At 43.2% G+C, this 21,020-nt stretch overlaps 1 protein-coding gene across 4 annotated transcripts in view; it reads right to left on the bottom strand.

The window, feature by feature from the left end:
- farp2 (FERM, RhoGEF and pleckstrin domain protein 2) overlaps positions 1-21,020 on the bottom strand; it is a 242,812-nt gene that overhangs the window by 42,705 nt on the left and 179,087 nt on the right. For all 4 annotated transcript variants that reach the window (XR_009508090.1, XR_009508099.1, XM_059951181.1 and 1 more), the window contains exons 17-22: positions 20,227-20,308; positions 19,576-19,813; positions 18,911-19,041; positions 18,033-18,101; positions 11,674-11,763; positions 2,507-2,589 (exon numbers count right to left, since the gene is read on the bottom strand). Coding sequence is in view for 2 of the 4 variants with exons in the window: in XM_059951181.1 (XP_059807164.1) it covers positions 2,507-2,589; positions 11,674-11,763; positions 18,033-18,101; positions 18,911-19,041; positions 19,576-19,813; positions 20,227-20,308 (693 nt within the window). In the remaining 2 variants the exon portion in view is untranslated. The remainder of the gene's footprint in view (positions 1-2,506; positions 2,590-11,673; positions 11,764-18,032; positions 18,102-18,910; positions 19,042-19,575; positions 19,814-20,226; positions 20,309-21,020) is intronic.

Raw genomic sequence — 21,020 nt, 5'->3', positions numbered from 1 at the left:
CAAGCCATTGGCCCCCTGGTGAATCACCTGGGCTGGACCCTCCAGCCCCCTGACCTATAAAGGGTGCTAAAGTGCTTGGCTCACTCTCTTTTTGCCATCCTCGAGGGACCACCCTGCTTTACTCCAGGCTGAAGACTGCCGGAGACACATGGTAAGGTGTGCATTGAATAGGGTTGTGGGAGTGTTTATTTTTGTCTCTGTAGCAGAAAGCCGCGCCTGCCCATAGTCAAGGGCTGGCAGGTATCATAGTTACTTTTCCCTTGCTTGTATGTGTACCTGTACTCTGTCCCCACACCGTTTTCCCGTGTATTGTACTGCCAACCTGACTTTTCCTATGCTCATCTAAGCACATTTGTGCAAATATTGTAGCCGCTTGTGTTGTTCCCAAGCTCTTCTCCCCTTGTAAATAAACCCATTATTAAAACTGTGTGTCCAGAGCCCTTGCCTTTGAGACCCAAAGAATCTGTCTCATTTCCATCACAACACAGGGGCAGCAACTTTAAGTTCTTAGGTGTTATTATTTCAGGACCTGTCCTTGCCCTAGTAGGCAAGTGCAATTACGAAGAAAGAATGGCAGCACTTCTACTTCCTTAAGAGTTTGCATGGAATCAGCATGTCACCAAAATCTTTGATGATCTTCTATTGATGTGTAGTGAAGAGTATATTGACTACCTGCATCACAGCTTGCTATGGAAATACCAGTGCCCTTGAATGGAAAATCCTACAAAAACTAGTGGATACAGTCCAGGTCTCCCAACCATTGGGCATATCTACATGAAACGCTATCGCATGAAAACAGCATCTATCAGAGATCCCCACCACCCAGGGCATACCCTCTTCTCACTGCTGTCATCAGGAAGGTGGTACAGGAGCCTCAGGACTCACACCACCAGTTATTACCCCTCAACTATCAGGCTCTTAAACCAAAGGGGAAACTTCACTCAACTTGCCCAGTCATTGAAATGCTCCCACAACCAATGGACTCACTTTCAAGGACTCTTCATCTCACGTTCTTGATATTTATTGCTTGCTTGTTTGTTTATTTATTTTTATTTCTTATTTTTGTATTTGCAGTTTGTTGTCTTCTGCACTTTAGCTGAAAGCCCTAGTTGGGTGGTCTTTCATTGATTCCGCTATGCTTATTATTCTATAAATTTATTCAGTATGCCCACAAGAAAATGAATCTCAGGATTGTATATGGTGACATATGTACTTTGATTAAAGATAAAATTTACTTTGAGCTTTGATTGTATTTTGCTTTAACAACACATTGAGACTGAAGGTGTGACAGACATTTCCTCATGCTTCAATAAAAGTAAATCTTCCAGAAGGATTCATTTCATGTCCAAGTTGTAGTCGCCTCTGTGGGACTGGATGTACTAAACTTCTGGCTGACAGTATGTGCAGAGGTAGCACGGCTGGTCCAGATCGGCTGTTATGGAGTAGACTCCAGTGCTCTCAGGAATAAAGTCACAATATGTTCTAGATGTCATCAACTGCCTCCTGTCCTTGAGTTCACCCTTGTTCTGGTTCTCAGTGGGATGAAGCCGTAGATGTCTGTCGCATAGATACTGAGCCTCCTGCGCTGTCTCCATTCACCACCTATGCCACTGGTTTTCTGTTGGATCTCTGCCTGTATCACTTGTTCCCTTGAGGAATAATGTTTCTGGTTAGAGCTCCTGGATCTCATCACTCACAGCAAACAACCCGGATTCTTTTTGGCAGAGAGATCAAGGATCTCTTCCCTGGTACAAATTAGGAAGGACTCCAGGGGACAGTCAATAAACTATGGACAATGTGGCTCCTGCAGGTTGATGAAGGATGCTGTCCATGAAGAGCAGGCTCTCAGGGATTCCCAACAGATATTCTTGAGGAAACCCTTTATTAACACTAATGTCTTAGAGCCTGAAAGAGTGACAACTAACACTCAATGACCGCAAGACCAAAGAGCTGATTGTGAACTTCAGAAAGGATAAGACGAGGGAACACAAACCAATCTCAGATGGATCAAAAGTGGAGAGAGGGAGAGTTCCTAGGTGTCAACATCTCTGTAGACCTAACCTGGACAAAACATATCGATGCAGCTATATTTCATTAGGAGTGTGAGAAGATTTGGTTTGCCAACTAAATCACTCAAAAACTTCTACAAATGTACCAAGGAGAGCATTCTGACTGGCTGCATGTGGGGAGTGGGGGGGCTACTTCACAAGATGAAAGCGATTTGCAGAAACTGGTATAATTAGTCATCTCCATCATGGGGACTAGTCTCCGTAATATCCAAGACATCTTCAAGGAGCAGTTGTCAGTAAGGCGTTGCCTGTTATTAAGGACCTCCATCACCCAGGACATGCCCTGTTCACTTTGTTACCATTGTGAAGGAGGTACAGAAGCCTCATGGCATACTCTCAGCAATTTGGGAATAACTTTTTCCCCTCTACCATCCAATTTCTAAATGGTTATTGAACCCATGAACACTGCAATCAAGGTTAGTAAATGAGAAACATACCTTGCTGCTACAACAACAGTCTTCTGTGCAGAGTATATGGTGAAACAATGTGGGACAGCCCATTCACTCTCACTTTCCTCAATCTACAAAGACAACAAGCAATGATAAAGACAAGCTGCACAATGTGAATATGATCACAGTTGAAACTCCTTGGATGTACTCAAACAGATCCACCTCAAGTTCTTAAGTCATGAGGTTATCAAAAAACTGAGAAATAGGTTAAACTATAACAGATTTACACAAGTCAAGAGAGGAATAATCAGTAATGGAAAATTACAGTGACAGGTGTCAAGAAGCTTCTCAACTATAACAGAAGAAAGGAGTCGAATTATTGTTGGCCCTTTGGAAACAAATGTGTGTGATGCTTGGACTAAAATTAATGTGAAATGTGTACTAAAGGGGAGGGGGTAAGAGAGAAAGTGTGGGGGGAGCAGGGGCAACAGGGAGGGGTTAAGGAGGTTGAGGAATAGGAGCGAGGATGAGGGTGAGGAAGTGAGGTGAGGGAGAGAGGATACACCTCCTATGCTTCTACATATGGGTTTGCACCGTGTGTCCCGTCCGGCCGATATACCCTGCTCTGTACTTACAGGGAATCCTGCAAACACCAGCCGATCTGAGTCCCAGGTCATTTTTGATCTACACAAGCTGCAATTTGAGCCTACCAGCATCAAGGAGCACAGGAGGTGTATCCGTTTGGGTTCCCCTAAGAAATCGACGGTTACAGAACACTGCATTTGCAATGGCTATAGGATTGACTTCAATGGCACAAAACTACTGTGCAGCACCAATGACTTTTGGGACCACCTGGTAAAGGGAGCCATTGAAATAAAACTAGAGGAAATGAATTTTAACCAAGACGAAGGTGAATTTCCAGCAATATAAAGGTTTACATAGGAAGAGCATTTGATGGTTTTACTCACTGGAATTCAGGGGAATGAAGGGGAATCTCACTGAAACCTATCCAACATTGAAAGGCCTTGATAGAGTGGAAGTGGAGAGGCTGCTTTCTTTCGTGCAGGAGTCTAGGATCAGAGGGCACAGCCTCAGAACTGAAGGACGCCCATTTAGAACAGAGATGAGGAAAACATTCTTTAGCCATGGGTGGTGAATCTATGGAATTTATTGCCACAAATATTTGTACAGGCCAAGATATTAGATACATTTAAGGCATAAGTTGATAGGTTTTTGATTAATCAGGTGCCAAAGGTTATGAGGAGAAGGCAGGAGAATGGGGTTGAACGGGATAATATATCAACCACGATCGAATGGCAGAGCAGGCTTTGTGGGCCGAATGGCCCGATTTTGCTTCTTTGGTCTTATTTCCAGCATCTGCAGAATCCCTTGTGTCTCCAAATACCAGTATAATAGCTGTACAACTTACCTCATAGCATAGTTTGTCATAGTGGGAGGTGTGAACTGATCTAAAATTTTCAACGTGAAAATCTTTTTTAATTCTTTTCTCCTCTGCTGCAGCCTGAACTGAGTATTTACAGCAATTTCTATTTTTATTTTAAATTTTCAGCATCTGCAGTTTTTTTGGTTTTTAAAGGGGAAGTAATGGAGGAAGCAGAGAAGCAGGTGAAAATATTGATGCAGACACACAAACGCCAGGGGAGAAGGGGATCACCAAGCTGGATGGACTCCTCCAGATTCTGGTTGCAATACCCAGTTACTAATGTGATGAATTTTGCAATGAGTTGGAAGCAAGAGGATGAAAGCTGTGGACAGTAAAGTCATGAACCAATCCTTGTGCCAGATGAGAAGATAAAGGCCCTTTAAGAAGCATTATGGGCAAGCAGATGAAGGCTTATAGAGTTGCATAGGAAAATGACTCCAAGAGGGGGAAAAACCTAACAGAGCCAAGGAAAAGAGAGTATGGAGAGTTACCAGTTTACAGCAAGAGAAGTGTCATAAGGCAGCACTGATGGAGAGTAACTACAAAATAAGCACACACTAAAACTAGCATAGGGCAAAGGAAACGTTTAATATAATTCATATCATATGCAAAAAGCATCTAAATCTACATTTACCCTGCACAAAGACCTAACTATGAGCAGCATTTATGCTGTTGTTATTTTTCTAGTTTTCTTACTGCAGTGGGAATCACAGGATCCCAACATCCAGAGCACAACTTCACGCTGATACTCACCGGGGGATCCAGCAGTATAAGCTGGCAAGGGTAGAAATAGAAAAAAAGAAATATAATGTACACCATCAAAAGAAAGCTGTGACACAATTACTCCCTGCTGCTGACTGCTTACACTAAAGGTGAATCAGATGTTCATGGGTGATCTCACTGATGGTGTCATGGAGACGTACAGTGCAGAAATCGGCCTTTGTCGTCCATCTACATAAAACTCAGTTAATTGAAGTGATTGCTTTAAGGGAACCAATTTTCAATTGATACCCAAACTGAATCATCAGAAAAACAGTGGTTTCTCAAACTGCATAGGCACCTTGCATTTTTGAGGCAGGCCTACAGAAATATGCATCCTACAAAGTCAGAGGTGGGTATGATGAACAGGTAATACAATTCGGGTCCATAGCTCCCCATGCAACCACAAGTCAGTATGTCAGCCACCTACAGCACTCCTAACGTTATCTTCATTGTAAAAAAAACTCATCTTCATTCTGACTTGTTCAGAAACCCACCAAACTGTCAGCTCCCAGTTCTACCAACATTCTCTCAGCTCAGAGCAATTATGTTGTACGAAGGGTTTTCGTGGGTGAAGTAGACATGCTCATCCATCCTACCTGCACTTGCCCAAATAATTAAATCAAAGGAAAATACAACTGCATGATGGGTTCTGTCAAAGAACTACAGTACACTTTCTACATGTTTTCTCTCAACTGGAGTCCTCCTCCATTGTACTTGACAGAGCCTTCAATTGCAACTGCTCTATTATCTGCACTTCCTCGCTTACCCTTTCTCCTCAAAGACTATGTTCCTCTCAGAAGATAGAACAGCACAGGAACAGGCCATTTGACCCACAATACTGTGCTGAACCAGATAAACAGCAAATCAAAAATGCCCAAACACTAACCCCTCCTATCTACACCATTCCCATATCCCTCCATCTTTCTCACATTCATGTGCCTATCTAAATGGCTCTTAAAATCCTCCAATGTGTTTGCCTCTATCACCATATCAGACAGTGTATTCCAGGCATCCCCCAGTCTCTGAGTAAAAACCTTACCCCTCATATCCCCCTTGAACCTACCTCCTCTCACCTTCAATGTATGCTCTCTGGTATTAGACATTTCAACTTCAGGAACCACACACCTTCTGTCCACTCTATCTACACCTCATAATCCTGTAAACTTCTAACTGATCTCCCCTCAGCCTCTGCCATCCCACAGAAAACAACCCAAATTTATCTAGCTTCTCATGACAGCACATGGTTGGCTCTTATGCACCCCCTCCAAAGCCTTAACATCTTTCATACAGTTCTGGGGCAACTTTATAAAACTCTGGTTAGGGCGGTGCGGTAAAAACTTGGCCAACATCCCCATTGAACCTACCCACTCTCACCTTCAAAGCATGTCTCCAGATGTGGCCTAACCAGAGTTTTATAAAGTTGCAACATAACCTCTTGACTTTTGAACTCAATGCCTCAACTAATAAAACAAGCATTCCACAAGCCTTCTTAACCACATTATCGACCTGTGTAGCCACTTTCAAGGAGCTATGAATTTGGATCCCACAATGTCTCTGCTCAACAATACCGCTAAGGTCCTTGCCCTTAACAGAGTGCCATCTGCTTGCATTTGTCCTACTGAGGTGCAGCACCCCACTTTTACATTAGATTCAACTGATTCAACTTTATTGTCATTGTGCTGAGTACAGAGACAAAGCCAAATGAAATGCAGTTAGCATCTAACCAGAAATGCAAAGAGTAGTGTTAATTACAAAATAAATGCAAATAAAAAGTAAGTGCTGCAGCACCACAAATATAAAAGTAGTGAGACAGTACAATATGGGTGAAATACTGCTTAGTGCTGTGATGTGAGGTTCAACAGGGTCACAGGCTCAGGGAAGAAGCTCTTCCTATGCCTGCTGGTGCAGGAGTGGGGGCTCCTATAGCACCTACCAGATGGGAGGAGAGTAAAAAGTCCATGGTTAGGGTGAGATGCATCTTTGATAATGCTTTTCACCCTGCCTAGGCAGCGTTTATGGTAGATGTTCTCAATGGTGGGCAATTGGGTGCCAATAATCCGCTGGGCAGTTTTCACCACCCGCTGGAGTGCTTTGCAGTCCGATACAGGACAATTGCCATACCACACTGAGATGCAGTTGGTGAGTATGCTCTCAAAGGTACAGCGGTAAAAGTCCAAAGGTATTCTGGGACAGAGATGAGCTTTCTTGATGCTCCGCAGGAAATAAAGGCGCTGCTGCACGTTTTTGATCAGGATGGAGGAGTTCAGGGACCAGGTGAGATCCTCGGAAATGTGGACACCAAGGAATTTGAAGCTTGATATACGCTTCACTACAGCTCCATTGATGTAGATGGGGAGGTGAGTGTGGCTCCTAGCATGCCTGAAGTCCACAATGATCTCCTTGGTCTTCTGGGTGTTAAGGGCCAGGTTGTTGTCGGCACACCAGGTGGCCAGGTGCTGGGCCTCGTCCTTGTAGGCTGACTCATCATCCCATCTGATCAGGCCAACCACCATGGTGTCGTCTGCGAACTTGATTATGGAGTTAGAACCATGTACAGGAACGCTGTCATAGTGAAAAGGGAGTACAGAAAAGGGCTCAGCACACAGCCTTGAGGCACGCCTGTGTTCAGGGTGAGAGTGGAAGAAGAGAGGTTGTCCAACTTAACAGATTGGGGTTTGTTAGAAAGTCCAAAGTCCAATTGCAGAGGGATGAGCTGATACCAAGCTGGCGAAGTTTGGAGGGGGTCACAATATTGAATGCTGAACTAAAGTCAGTGAACAACGTTCTGACATAACTGGGGCTGTCCAGGTGGTTCAGGGCAGAGTGATGTGCCGTGGAGATGGCATCCTCTGTTGACCTGTTGGTGCGATAGGCAAATTGATGGGGGTCCAGGGTAGTGGGCAGACGGGATTTTAGATGTGATAGAACTAGTCTCTCAAAGCACTTTGCAGTGATGGGGGTGAGTGCAACTGGGCAGAAATCAATCAGACCCGTGACAGTGGAATGGTTCCGCACTGGCACGATGGTGGCGATCTTGAAGCTTGAGGGGACAACTGCCTGGGCCAGGGACAGATTGAAAATGTCTGTGAAGACCCCGGCCAACTGCCCTGCACAGACTCTGAGCACATGGCCTGGGTTAAACTCCCTTTGCCATTTCCCAGCCCATATCTGCAGCTGATCTATATCGCACTTTATTCTTTGCCAGCCTTCTACACTATCCACAACCTCAATGATCTTGGTATCATCCACAAACTCACTAGCCTACCCATCTACATTTTCACGTACAACAAACTGGAGGAACTCAGCAGGTCGGGCGGCATCCGTAGAAACGAGCAGTCAACGTTTCGGGCCGAGACCCTTAAAAGTTGCTTGGCTGGAAATGGTGACTGCTCGTTTCCACAGATGCTGCCCGACCTGCTGAGTTCCTCAACTTGTTCTAAGTGTTGCTTTGAGCCCAGCATCTGCAGTGGACTTTGTGTTTACCATCTACACTTTCATCCAGACCATTTATATACATCACAAACAGCAGAGGTCCCAACACAGATCCCTGTGGAACTCCATTAATCACAGACCTCCCGCTCAAATAAGTCCCATCAACCACCACCCTCTGTCCTCTACGCACAAGGCATTTCTAAATCCAAACAGCTAGTTCACAGCAGATCCCATACATCTTCTGGATTAGCCTCTCATGAGAGATTTTGTCAAATGCCCTCATCAATCACTCTTGTCACCTAGCCAAAAAACACAAATCAATTTGGTAAGGCAAGACCTGCCACACACAAAGCCATGCTGGCTCTCCCTAATTAGGCCATGGGTTTCCAAATGCTCATATATCCTATCCCTAAGAACTTTTTTCTAGCGATTTCCATACCACTGATATGAGATTCACTGGTCTATAGTTCCCAGGATTTTCCCTTGTATCCTTCTTAAATGGAGGTACAACATTAGCCACAAGCAAGCTCTCTGGGACCTCGCCTGTGGTTATAGGTCTTGCCTTTTTCCATAACCTGAGGAAAATGCCATCAAGCCCTGGGGACGCATCCACCTTAATACTCATTAGGAGGTTCAGCACTTCTTTCTCCTTGACTTGTAAACACCCTAATATATTTATACACGCACTGACCTCCTGGTCCTCCATATCCTTTTCCCTGGTAAATACTGAAGCAAAGTACTCATTAAGTGCCTCACACACATTCTCTGCATCCAAGCAAATGTTCTTCCCTTTATCCGTGAGTGGTCCCACCCTCTCCCTATTTATCCTCTTGCTCTTGATGTGTGTAGAGAATGCCTTGCACTTTAATCCTACTTGCCAAGGACTGTTCATGGCCCCTCCCAGTTTTCCTAATTCCCTTCTTTAGTTCTTTTCTGGCTTCCTTATACTTCTCATGTGCTCCATTTGATCCTGACTTCTGAAGTTTTACAGACTTTTCCTTTTTCTTCTTGACTAAATTCATCACGTCTCTGGATGTCCAAGGTTCTCTTACCTTTCCATCCCCATCCTTCCTTCTAAAAGGATCAGACTTTTCCTGTACTTGGTGCAATTGAACTTTAAACACCCTCCACATGTCTGATGTGGACTTAACAAGAAAAAAGATTTTCCAATTACCACATCTTAGTTCCTGCCAAATGCCCTCGTAATTTTCCCTACTCTAGTTTAAAACTCTCCCACAAGGACAATATCTATCCTTACCTATAGCGATCCTGAAAGTCAAGGAGCTGTTGTCATTGTTCCCTTACTGCTCACCCACTGGAAGAAGGTCAGTCACCTGGCCAGGCTCATTACCCAACACCAGGTCCACTATGGCCTCTCCTCTTGTTAGACCATCTACATATTGATTTAAGATCCCCTCCTGGATACACTTAACAAATTCTGCCTCATCTAAACCCCTTACACTAAGAAGGTCCCAGTTTATATTGGGAAGTTGAAATCCCTCATGATCACAACCCTATTATTCTACACATTTCCTTAATCTGATTACATATCTGTTTCTGAATGTCCTGGTGGCTATGGGGGGGGGAGGGGGGGGGGGGTCCATCAGAGTGATTGCATCCTCTCTGTTGCTGAGTTCCACCCAAATGGACTCATTGTCTGACCCCTCCATTATGTCTCCCCTGAGTGCAGCTGTGATATTGTCCCTGATTAGTAGTGCAGCTTCCCTTTTACCTCCACCTCTATCTTTTCTAAAACTTTGAAAACTTGGTACATTAATCACCTGCTACTGCCCCTCTCAACCAAATTTCTCTGATGGCTACAACATCGTGTACAGATAGATCCATGCCCCAAGTTCATCACCTTACACATAATACTCCTAGCATTGAAATATACGTACTTCAGATCATCCGACTGATTATACCCATTATTTCAACTTTGCCTTTCAATACTTTTCCTGACAGCTACCTTCTGGTCCGATCCTTCCCTTACTGACCTGGGGCTCTAGTTCCCAGTCCTCTGCAAAACTGGCTCTCACATTTCTCTCAGGAAGTTCTTCAAGGAACCAGATACACATCGAATGACTGAACTGCAGAATATCTTCATTCACTCTGCAACTAAAAGTTCATCACTCCAGTGGAGAGTAAGGAGCTTCTAGCTGCCCATCACTCGACGTTGGTCCTACAATCCTAACCAAGTCCAATACAAGCTTGAGGAAGAACACTTCCGTCTCCATTACAGCCTTTGGACTTGACCCTAAGTTCAGCAATTTCAGATAACCTTTGTTTCTCACATTTCTGCTCTGTCATTTCTGGTAGTAATTTCAAATATGAGTTAATTTCCTCCTGCTCTCACTTACACCTGCCTTCAGTACTGTCATTCACCCAATGCTATCATCTCAATCTGTCAGTTAATCTCTCCTGCTCTTGTCCCATCAGAGACAATGTTCCCCCATCCCCACTTTAGCTGTGTTTTATCCTCTGATTTCCCCTGATCTGCCTAAAGATCAGTGACCTAAAAAGTTCACTCTGTCCCTCTCTCCACCATGCCAACTCACCTGTTGATTATTTCTGGTATTTCTTATTTGATTTCAGGATTTGGTAGCTACTCCGTATCTGATGCACACTTATATTCACACAAGAAAGAACACAGGTAAAAAAAAAGATAGCGACCATTCCTTCTACTCACATGCTGTTCTTAGTTTCTGATGGTTGCAACCGTTCTTGTCTCTCCATGGCTATATTATCACACAATTATGGTGAATGGTTTCTTGCACTAGTATTCTTTGAATGGAATACAGAACATCCTATTTCCTGATTCACCTTACCTTCTATCGTTACAAAACTTTGCCATAAGCCTACATTTCTGAATAAAAGAAAGGCATACCAGCATCTTTATTTTCTTGGGAGCTTGAGGTTCAGCTGATCACGAAACACTCTAACAAACTTCAACAGGTATACTGTTGAAAGTATCCAGACTGTTTGTATCATGGTCTAGTACAGCAATTTAAATGCACAGGAGCTGCAGAGCGTAAGGGCTCAGCCCAACACATCATGGGCACATCCCTCCCCACATCAGCTGTATCTACAGGAGAAGGCAACATCCATCATCAAAGATTCCCCATATTCCAGCCATGCTATCTTCTCACAGCTACCATCGGGCACGAGGTACAAAAGTCAAGGTCCCACATCACTAGGTTCAGGAGCAGCTACTTCCTTTCAGCCATCTGGCTCTTGAACCAACCAGAAAAATCCTAACCACTACAGCTTAGTATCACTATGTCCTCTTTGATCACTGTACAACTAAAATGGACTTCTTATGTTCCAGTTTGTCCTTTCTTGTAAAAATTGTGTTAAATTTATGATATTCTCATGAATGCTGCTTATTTAATGCTGTGTGCCTGTAATACTGCAGCAAATAAGCTCATTGTCTTGTACATATGACAATACACTTGACTTTGAGACAGTCAGACAGAGGTGGATAGATAATACAACACAAGCATACTAATGGAAGACAAACAAAAACCCAATTCCATTCATGATACCCAACCCCAGCAAATCCTGCTTTCCAAATACTTACAATCATCCCATATAACAGTAGCTGGCCATGTACTTTAAACTGGTTGCTGCTCGTTACTCCTTTGCTGGTATATAACAACATATCGGAAAACTGGAAAGGATGAGAGCTTCAGTGAGTCTTACAATGTGATTCTTCATTTACAGAAACAATCGCACATCAAAAAAACATTAGTGTGCCAAAACTCAAAATGCAATCAATTAAAACATACAAGACTTAAAACACAAGAAAATACACATCAAATAACTGTTGGATGCAGTAAGTCTGAAATAAGGGAAGAAATGTTGCAAACACTCAGCATTTCAGCTGGTAAAAGTAGAAAGAAAAACAGGGTTGGCACTTCAAGATCTGAGACCTTTCATCAGAGCCGAGCAAATGCAACATCAAACCAGTTGCAGTGAGCGATTCTACTTCAGATAGGATGGAACCTTACTGTGTTAGACAATAAGACATAGGAGCAGAATTAGGCCATTCAGCCCATCAAGCATGGCTGATCCTGGATCCAACTCAACCCCATACACCTGCCTTCTCGCCATATCCTTTGATGCCCTGACCTATCAGGAAACTATCAACTTCCACTTTAAGTATATCCATGGACTTGGCCTCCACCTCAGTCTGAGGCAGAACATTTCACAGATTGACTATGCTCTGGCTAAAAAAATTTCTCCTTACTTCTGTTCTAAAAGGTCACCTCTCAATTTTGAGGCTGTGTCTTCTAGTTCTGGATACCCCCTCATAGAAAACATCCTCTTCACATCCACCTTATCCAGTCCTTTCAACATTCGATAGGTTTCAATAAGATCCTCCTCCCCCACCCCCCCCGCATTCTTCTAAATTCCAGTGAGTACAGGCCCAAAGCTGTCAAACACACCTCATACATTAACCCCTTCATTCTCAGAATCATGCTTGTGAACCCCCTCTGGACTGTCTTCAATTATAACACATCCTTTCTGAGATATGGGGCCCAAAGCTGATTACAATACTCTGTGCGGCCTGACTAGTGTCTTTAAAAGCCTCAGCTTTTAAATCCTTACAAAATAAAAGCAAAATCCTTGCTTTTATATTCTATTCCCCTCGAAATAAACGCCAGCATTGCATTTGCCTTTTTTTAACCACAGATTCAAACTGTGAGTTAACCTTGTGGGAGTTTTGCACAAGGACTCCCAAGTCCCTCCACACCTCTGAATTTTCTCCCCTTTCAGATAATAGTCCACACTATTGTGCCCTTTACCAAAATGCGTTATCATACATTTCCAACACTGTGTTCCATATGCCACTTTTTTGCCCATTCTTCAAATTTGTCTAAGTCCTACTGCAATTGCATTGCTTCCTCAGCACTACCTACCCCACCACCAATTGTCGTATCACCTGCAAACTTGGGCACAAAGCCATCAATTCCACTATCTAAATCATTCACAAACAATGTGAAAAGTAGCAGTTCCAATACTGACTCCTGAGGAACACCTCTAGTCATTGGAAGCCAATGAGAAAAGACCCTTTATTCCCACTCGCTGCCTCCTGCCTGTCAGCCATTCCTCGATCCATGCCAGTATCTTATCAGTATCATGTTAAGCAGCTTCATGTGTGGCACCTTATGAAATGCCTTTAGAAAATCCAAGTAAATGACATTCACTGCCTCTCTTTTGTCCATCCTGCTTGTTACTTCCTCAAAGAACTCTACAGATTTGTCAGACAAGATTTCCCTTTACAGATACCATACTGACTTTGACTTATTTTATCATTAATCTCCAAGTACCCCAAAACTTTATCTTTAATAATGAACTCAAGCACCTTCCAATCCACTGAGGTTAGGCTAATTGGCCTATAAATTTCCTTTCTTTTGCCTTCTCCCTTCTTAAAGAGTGGAGTGACATTTGCAATCTTCCAGTCCTCCGGGACCATGCCAGAATCAAGTGATTCTTGAAAGATCATGATCAATGTATTGCTTATATTGGTACTTCAAATGACTTGGGTTACCAGACACATTCCTAAAATCAAAAGGACAGAAAAAAGAGAAATAAAAAAGCAAACAGTAGCAAAAATTATTCTTCAGATGCATGAAAAGCCCAAAGGTTGCAAGAGATGAGACGGGGCTGATTGAGGATCAGAAAGGAAACGGACTCATTGAGACAGAGACAGATAGTTGCCTCTCTGCCTGGAGGCCTGTGACTAGTGGAATGCCACAGGGTTCGATCACCACGTACAAAAAGGCTGGATGAACTCAGCAGGTCGGGCAGCACCCGTTGAAAGAAGCAGTCAATGTTTCAGGTCGAGACCCTTCGTCAGGACATTCTTGTGTTTACAGGGTTCAATGCTGAGTCCGTTATTGTTTGTCATCTATATAACCAATCTGGATGATATGGTAGTTAACTGGATCAGCAATTTTACGGTTGACATCAAGATTGGGGTGTAGTAAATAGCGAGGAAGACTATCTGAGCTTACAGCGGGATCTGGATGAGCTGGAAAATGTGCTGAAAAACAGCAGATGGAATTTAAAGCAGACAAGTGGGGGGACCAACCAGGGTAGGTCTTATACAGTGTGTGGTAGGGCACTGAGGAGTGTGGAAACAAAGGGATCTACGAATACAGGTCTGTAATTCACTGAAAGTGGCGTCACAGGTGGATAGGGTCATAAAGAAAGCTTTTGTGTGTGTTAAACAACACACACAAAATGCTGGTGGAACACAGCAGGCCAGGTAGCATCTATAGAAAGAAGCACTGTCAACGATTCAGGCCGAGACCCTTCGTCAGGACTAACTGAAAGGAGAGATACTAAGCTCTAATGAATTTCCAGCATCTGCAGATTTCCTCACGTTTTGTGTGTGTTGCTTGGATTTCCAGCATCTTCAGATTTTCTCATGTTAGAGACATTATAAGCTAGGTGGAGGGAGGCACAATTCTAACACAAGAACTGAGAGGTCTAAGGGTTTGTACATGTTCACTGAAAATGGCAGAGGAAGTTGAGAAGCTGGAAACTAAATCAGATGAGATTCAGGGTTTTACAAATAGCAGCACAGAAGAATACAAGAGCAAGGAAGTTATTATGAAACATTATAAAACACGGGTTCAGCACAACTGGAGGAACATGTCCAATTCTGGTGACCAGACTTTAGAAATATGCAAAGGATTTAATGAGGGTGCAGACTTACACGATGAGAGACTTGCGTTACATGGAAAGAGTGCAGGAGATAGGGCCATGGGAAGGAAAGAGCTTGTGAGGAAATCTGGTGAAGGTATACAAAGATCACAGAGGCTGTACAGAGTGGATCGAGGGAAAGGTTCCCACTCGGGTGGTCAAATACTAGAGAGCCTAGGGGGTTTTGTCAGACTTTTGAACATACTACTTATATGCTAAAAGATTAATATTGACCTCCCATGTTGCCTCATTGTGGCACTTACACGTTAGTTGTCTAACCACACTTCACTTTTTCTACATTCTAAATTCTGTTTTGCTTTATACTACTTTGATGTACTTGTGATCTACCTGCGATAATAATAAACCAATGCCCCCAAAACAAATATTAAATAAAAACTGAAGCTCCTTATTCTGGGCAAGAGAACCAAAGCAGCACAACTTTAAATTGGAAATGAAAAAACAGTCAACACTTCGGTCCAATTGCCTTCTACAAGATTGGCCCTTCCCAGTCCTGAAGAAGGGTCTCGGCCCGAAATGTCGACTGTGTATTCTTTTCCATAGATGCTGCATGACTTGCTGAGTTCCTCCAGCAGTTTGAGTCTGTTTTGCTTTGGATTTTCAGCATCTGCAGACTAGTGTTTAAATGCTTTTACACAGCAAGTGGCTGGAGTTTGAGTGCACACAGGGAAAACTTGGGGAAGATTCAACTCCGGTACTTAAAAAAGAGCTGGATCAGCATCTGAAAGGAAAGAATTTGCAAGACTCTGGGAAGAGAACAGGAGAGTGAGACAAACAAGAGAAAATCTGCAGATGCTGGAAATCCAAGCAACACACACAAAATGCTGGAGGAACTCAGCAGACCAGGCAGCATCTATGGAAAAAAGTACAGTCGACATTTTGGGCCAAAGCCCTTCAGCGGGACCAGAGAAAAATGCCCAGTCCCGCTGAGAGACTTTGGCCCGAAGCATCGACTGTACTTTTTTCCATGGGGGCTGCCTGGCCTGCTGAGTTCCAGGACAGTGAGACAAGTTAAACTGATTTTACTTCAAACTGGTAGAGGCCTGATGTGGTCATTGGCCCCTGATCTGCTCTAACCATTCCATGTTTCTGACATTCACACACCAATCCTCATGCTCACACTTCCTCTTGTAATGGTATTCCAACTTCATTAGTGCAAATAACATGCTTGAGGTGTACAGGAATAAATTTAAACACAAGAGAGCCAGTGAGTGATAAGGACCGTCAGCCGCTTTCTCCTCTAGGAACATGAGGATTTATGTTTCATTTTATGTTAATGAGCATAAACACAACATGGAAGAACTCAAACAACTGGGCCATAAAGAGCCATGAAATGTCCTTGGCAAGTTGAAGTAAAGAAATGTAAACAGCATTTTAAACTGTACATGCATTAAAACAAGAGGGTAGACAGGGAGAGAGTGGGCAAGGGGCAAAGTGAGTTCTTCACATTGGTATATCCCAAGAAGGACATGGAATACAATGAGACCAGTGTGGGATTTGATTTATAATCGAAGATCAAGAACATGGTGATGTTGAGTCTACCGAGGAACATTAAATTGAATAAATGCTCAGCCTGAGGGGATCTATCTAGGTCACAGAGAGGCAAGAGAGAAGGAAGCTGGGGGCATAACAAAGAATGTTGTCTTCTCCCAAACCATAGGCAAGATAACAGAGAACAGGAGAGTAGACAATGTTTAATATTTAATGAAGCACATTAGGAATAATCCAGGAAATTATAGGCCGGTGAACATTGCATCAGTGGTAAGGAAGCTACTGGAGAGAATTCTTAGCGATAGAATTTGATTGTATTTGAGAAAGCATGGTCTTATTCGAACAGTCACATTGCTTGGGTGGTTAGTCATGGTAGACCAATCCAGAACTGCACAATAGAGACAAAAGAGACTGGAGATGCTGAAACCTGGAGCAACTAAATGATCTGCCAGTGGATCTCAGCAGGTCAACGAGCATCTGCTGAAGGAAAGGAGTTGGTGACATTTTGGGTCAAAACCCAGCAACAGGACTCCGAAGATTATGAAGCATGAGATCCACAGCAACTTTATAAATGAACCTGAAAATTAGCTTGGTCATAAAAGACAGAAGGTAGTAATGGAGGAGTGTTATTCTGGTTGGAGATCTGTGATCGATGGTGTTCCACAGGGATCTCTGTTGTTTGTGATGTATACACATAACTTAGATGAAAATATGGATGGGCTGATTAATAAGTTTGCAGATGGACAAGAATTGGTGAAGTTGTGAATAGTGAAGAAGATTGCTGAAGGAAGTAGCAGGATATAGGTCAGTCATGGGTGAAGAGGCACATGAAGTTGATTCCGGAGGTGTTGCCCTTTGGGATGTCAAATGTAAGAAGAACTTAGGCAGAATTGCTTATAGCATTGATGTACTGAGTTTCAAGTCCATAGCTCTCTGAAAGTGGCAACGCAAGTAAACAGAGTGGTAAAGGCTGCGAGTGGTATGCTTGCCTTCATCAGTCAAGGCATTGAGTACAAACATCAGGAATTTATGCTGCGGCTGTGTAAAATTCTGGGCTAGGCCATATTCGGAGTCTTGGTGCAGATTCAATCACCATCCCCATTCCAGGAAGGATATGGAGCTTTAGAAGACTGTGCAGAGGAGGCTCACCAGATACTGCCTGGATTAGATAGAGAGTATTAGTTATAAAGGAGAAGTAGACAGACTTTGATTGTTTTCTCTGGAGGCTGACGGATGACCTGACAGAAGTTTATAAAAATCATGAGGGTGCAGTAGGGTAGACACAGTCTCTTTCCCAGAATAGAAAGGTATGCCTTCTAGTATTTAACATTCAAGGTGTGAGGGGAAACGTTTCGGGGAGATGTGCAGTGTAACGCCTGACTTGACACAGAGTGGAAAGTGTCTGGAATGGGTGGTGATTGAAGCAGACATGATTGTGACATTTCAGAAGCGTTTAGACCAGGGGTTCACAACCTTTTTTATGCCATGGACCAATACCATTAAGCAGGAGGTCCATGGACCCCTGGCTGGGAAACCCCCAATTTAGACAAACACATGAGCATTGAGGAAATGGAGGGATACAGATTACATAAAGAAACATAAGCTTAGTTTCATTTGGCACCAGATTTTGTAGGCCAAATGGCCTGCTCCCGCACTAAACCTTTATATTTTATGTACCACATTTAGAAACAGCCTCAGTATGAAGTCAGCACTTACCAAGAAAAACATCCTTTGCTGGAGCCCTTTTCTTGTAAGTTTATACAGGCAACCTTCCCGAATGAAGTTCTGAGGAAAAGGAATTTATAATTAGATTACCCTCTGTGCAACACTCATTGAGCTACTAGCAGACAGGTTCCACAGCTGAGCTCGATAGTTGCCTCCCCCACCACTGTTAAGACGCAAGGATTTCTGTCTGGGTTCATCTCCCTGGTGTAACTTTACATGTTTCCAAGTTCAGCTCTTACTCCAGAGATAAGAAGAGTAGCCTGGTGGAAAATGACAACTCAGTTCCATGGTTTCCCTGAACAGAGTCACATCCTGCCAGTATTGAGGAGGCGTTGCATTGTCAGAGATGACACCCTTCAGGTGAGACTTAAACTGAGTTGGTATTTGCCCCCATGGATGGAGTTAAAGATAGCCCTTGTACAAAGCAAACAAGCTCTTCCCAGTATCTTAGCCAATATTTATCCCTCAATCAATAATTCTGATCATTATCACACCACTATTGGTAGGTTCCAACTATTGCAAATTAGCAGTCTTCTTCATATATTACGACAACGGCTACACTTCCAAAGGTACTAGATTGCTGCATAGTTTTGTTGCTATGTTGTGAAAGACACTATACAATGCAAGCTCCTTCTTTCTTTTGCTATCCCTAGAAAGGAGAGGAGTATGTCAATCATTCAGCCTAAGGCAAGGCAATAGAATAGTCATTCACCATTGACAGTGGCAAGAGGATATTTAGCTCTGCACCTTCCAAAGTTTGGAGCTATAATAAAAGCAATCTTCAATGCTAACTTCATCAAAAGAAAATGTGTTTTAATGTATGCCCAGAATCACAAAAAAGACAAGCATTCCACCTTCCCTGAACTTACCCTTCCAGGTAGAATCAGGTTGTCTATCCCAATAAGGTCCCGTTGCAGTTCTGTGAGCTTCTGGAAATTCTCCAGCCTAATTAAACTGCTGTGCAGCTGAGCACTCATCTCTCGAACCTCATTCAGAGCAGCTGCAGGGGAAATTCGGAAACAGTACATGTGAAACAGCAATAAAACTTTGAGATATGGGCCCAGATAATCAATCATCCCTAATTGAGCACAGATGATGTTGAATCCACAGGTTACATCACTGGCTGCAGTCAATACACTACTAGATGCATGCACAAATATTGGGAATCACTTTTATGGAAGAATCATGTTGACACCTCTCAAACTCTCAGCTGTTCTGAGCAGTTTACTATTCCATCATTGAAAAGCTGGCTGGTGCTGTACTTCAAACGCACTGGTCAGAATTCCCCTTAATAAAGAAATTATAAAACCAATTTCTGTGCTACCAACGGAGTGTCAGCCTTGTACCAATGGAGTTCAAGGTCCCTCCAATTTGCACTGGGTGACTGGACAAGAAGCATGAATGGCAGTTTCAAATGCACAGATTAGGTCCACTGAAAGAAATGTGTTAAATGGATCAGAGAGCACCACATGCAGTCTCTGCATGGGCACTTCGTGGAGAGGCATGCATGATACCATTTCCTGCACATACTGACCTTGACAATCTCCGTAATCCTGATGGTCAGGGCGATAATGTTGGCAGAGTCTCTCTAAGATGAGCTTGTAGTGCATCAGCCTCTGAATTGGCTTCAGCAGGAATGTATTTAGGGGAAGATAACAAACTTTCTGCAGCTCAAACTCTTTGTAAACACTCTCTAGCTTCTTTGACCGCTTGGTGGCCTTCTCCAGTTCTGTGAGAACCTCGTCATGTTTCTGCAGGTAGCTGGTGAATTCCTGAAGTAAAGAATGTGAACATTTTATGAGCACTCTTCTTTTTAGCTGTGAAATGCTGTCAGATACATTGCCTGGAGACTTAAGGTCAGAAGGAATTTAAGTCTTTGACTGAGTGAACTGAGTAAGAAGGCTGATTTCCACAACACTTCTAGCTATTTAGTCTGTGTTCCTTGTGACACTGTAACACAAACCAATAATATCGAAGCGGCTGGGCTACAGCAACAGAAGACCACACCGGGTTCCACTCCTGTGCCTGACGGACTGACCACCAACTGCATAAAGTTGTATTGGGTCTGGCTAACGTGCACCCTGGCACGTGACAATCAAATATGGTGAAGATACAACACAGACGTTAATAAAAGCACCAGACCCAGCTATCTAACTACTCAAGCTTCCATTACACTGTACCTTACCTTAAGAACGCACATATTTCGAAGCATGATATCACCAATTCTCTGATAATTTCCTTTCACATGTGCATTGGACCGTCCTTCCCTGGATATAAACAAACACATGCTGACTTTGGCATACAGCAGTTGAGCTCAAGTAGGCACATCTTAGTCCAACCCAAAACCAAACCCAAACCAAAACCCATGCATGAACTAGAAAGTTCCAAACCAAAATCTGTGCATGAACCAGGAGATTCAACGTCTGCTGAGGACTGGATCAGCGGTGTTCAAGATGGGTGATCCTGAACTATACAAGTCCAAGTACAACCTACAGAAGGCTATTTTAAGAGGCAAAAAGACAATTCTGGTTGAAGTTAGAAAGAGGATCGGATGCACGTCAGGTCTGGCAGGATTTGCAGGCCATTACTTCCCATAGGGTGAAATACAACATTGTGAATGGCTGCGATGCTTCACTCCCAGATGAGCTCAACACTTCTTATGCACGCTTTTGAAAACCCTTTTTATTGGGAGTCTCCAGAAATGTATCTCATTAGCCCTTCACTATCTGAACTCCGTGGTGAGAAACCCAACTTTCTCAGGCTTCATATGTTTTTTTTCAACAAAAGATCTTTATTACAAATTCAGTGTTACAATATATACAAACCAGTGACCAACACATTTATGACATAAGTAGGCAAATGACATTAAACTAAAATGTTTACATCTCTGTCAATGAGGGTGCAAATCATTGACAGAGCCCAATGATCTCAGAATGCCTCTGTGGTCGCCGTGGACAGCGCATGTTCCCTCTCAGTGGT

The sequence above is a fragment of the Hypanus sabinus genome, chromosome 2, assembly GCF_030144855.1.
Source record: "Hypanus sabinus isolate sHypSab1 chromosome 2, sHypSab1.hap1, whole genome shotgun sequence".
NCBI lineage: Eukaryota > Metazoa > Chordata > Chondrichthyes > Myliobatiformes > Dasyatidae > Hypanus > Hypanus sabinus.
The sequence above is the reverse complement of the archived record's forward strand: the minus strand, read 5'-3'. Positions and strand labels throughout refer to the sequence as shown.